The following is a 272-nucleotide window of genomic DNA, read 5'->3' as shown; positions in this document are numbered from 1 at the left end:
GGCCCCGCAGGCGAGGGGGCTCCGTGGCCTGCAGGAGCCTCAGCTCGGGGTGCAGCAGGTTGCCCTTCTTGTAGGGCCAGTCGGACTCGATGAGGAGGGAGAGGGAGTTCTTGCACAAGCTGTACTTCATGTGGTTGTAGAGGTGGGACTTCTCCATGCAGGTGAAGGGGCACTGGAAACATTTGTAGTTGTACGGCTTGCCCCACGGCCTCGGGATGTAGTGAGGCTTTTTTGGCTTCCTCTCCCTGTGCTTGGAGGCCGAGGGCCGCTTG

The 272-nt window shown here is 61.0% G+C and overlaps 1 protein-coding gene across 1 annotated transcript in view; it reads right to left on the bottom strand.

Annotated features, from left to right (window-relative positions):
- Positions 1 to 272, bottom strand: part of PRR35 (proline rich 35) — a gene marked incomplete at both ends in the record, with an annotated part of 4,174 nt that overhangs the window by 2,881 nt on the left and 1,021 nt on the right. The window contains one exon of the mRNA XM_008946153.1: positions 4 to 268. Within this exon, the coding sequence (XP_008944401.1) occupies positions 4 to 268 (265 nt within the window). The remainder of the gene's footprint in view (positions 1 to 3; positions 269 to 272) is intronic.

This window comes from Merops nubicus, unplaced genomic scaffold (genome assembly GCF_000691845.1).
Source record: "Merops nubicus isolate BGI_N331 unplaced genomic scaffold, ASM69184v1 scaffold31568, whole genome shotgun sequence".
In the NCBI taxonomy this organism is placed as follows: domain Eukaryota; kingdom Metazoa; phylum Chordata; class Aves; order Coraciiformes; family Meropidae; genus Merops; species Merops nubicus.
This window is presented reverse-complemented; position numbering and strand designations above follow the sequence as displayed.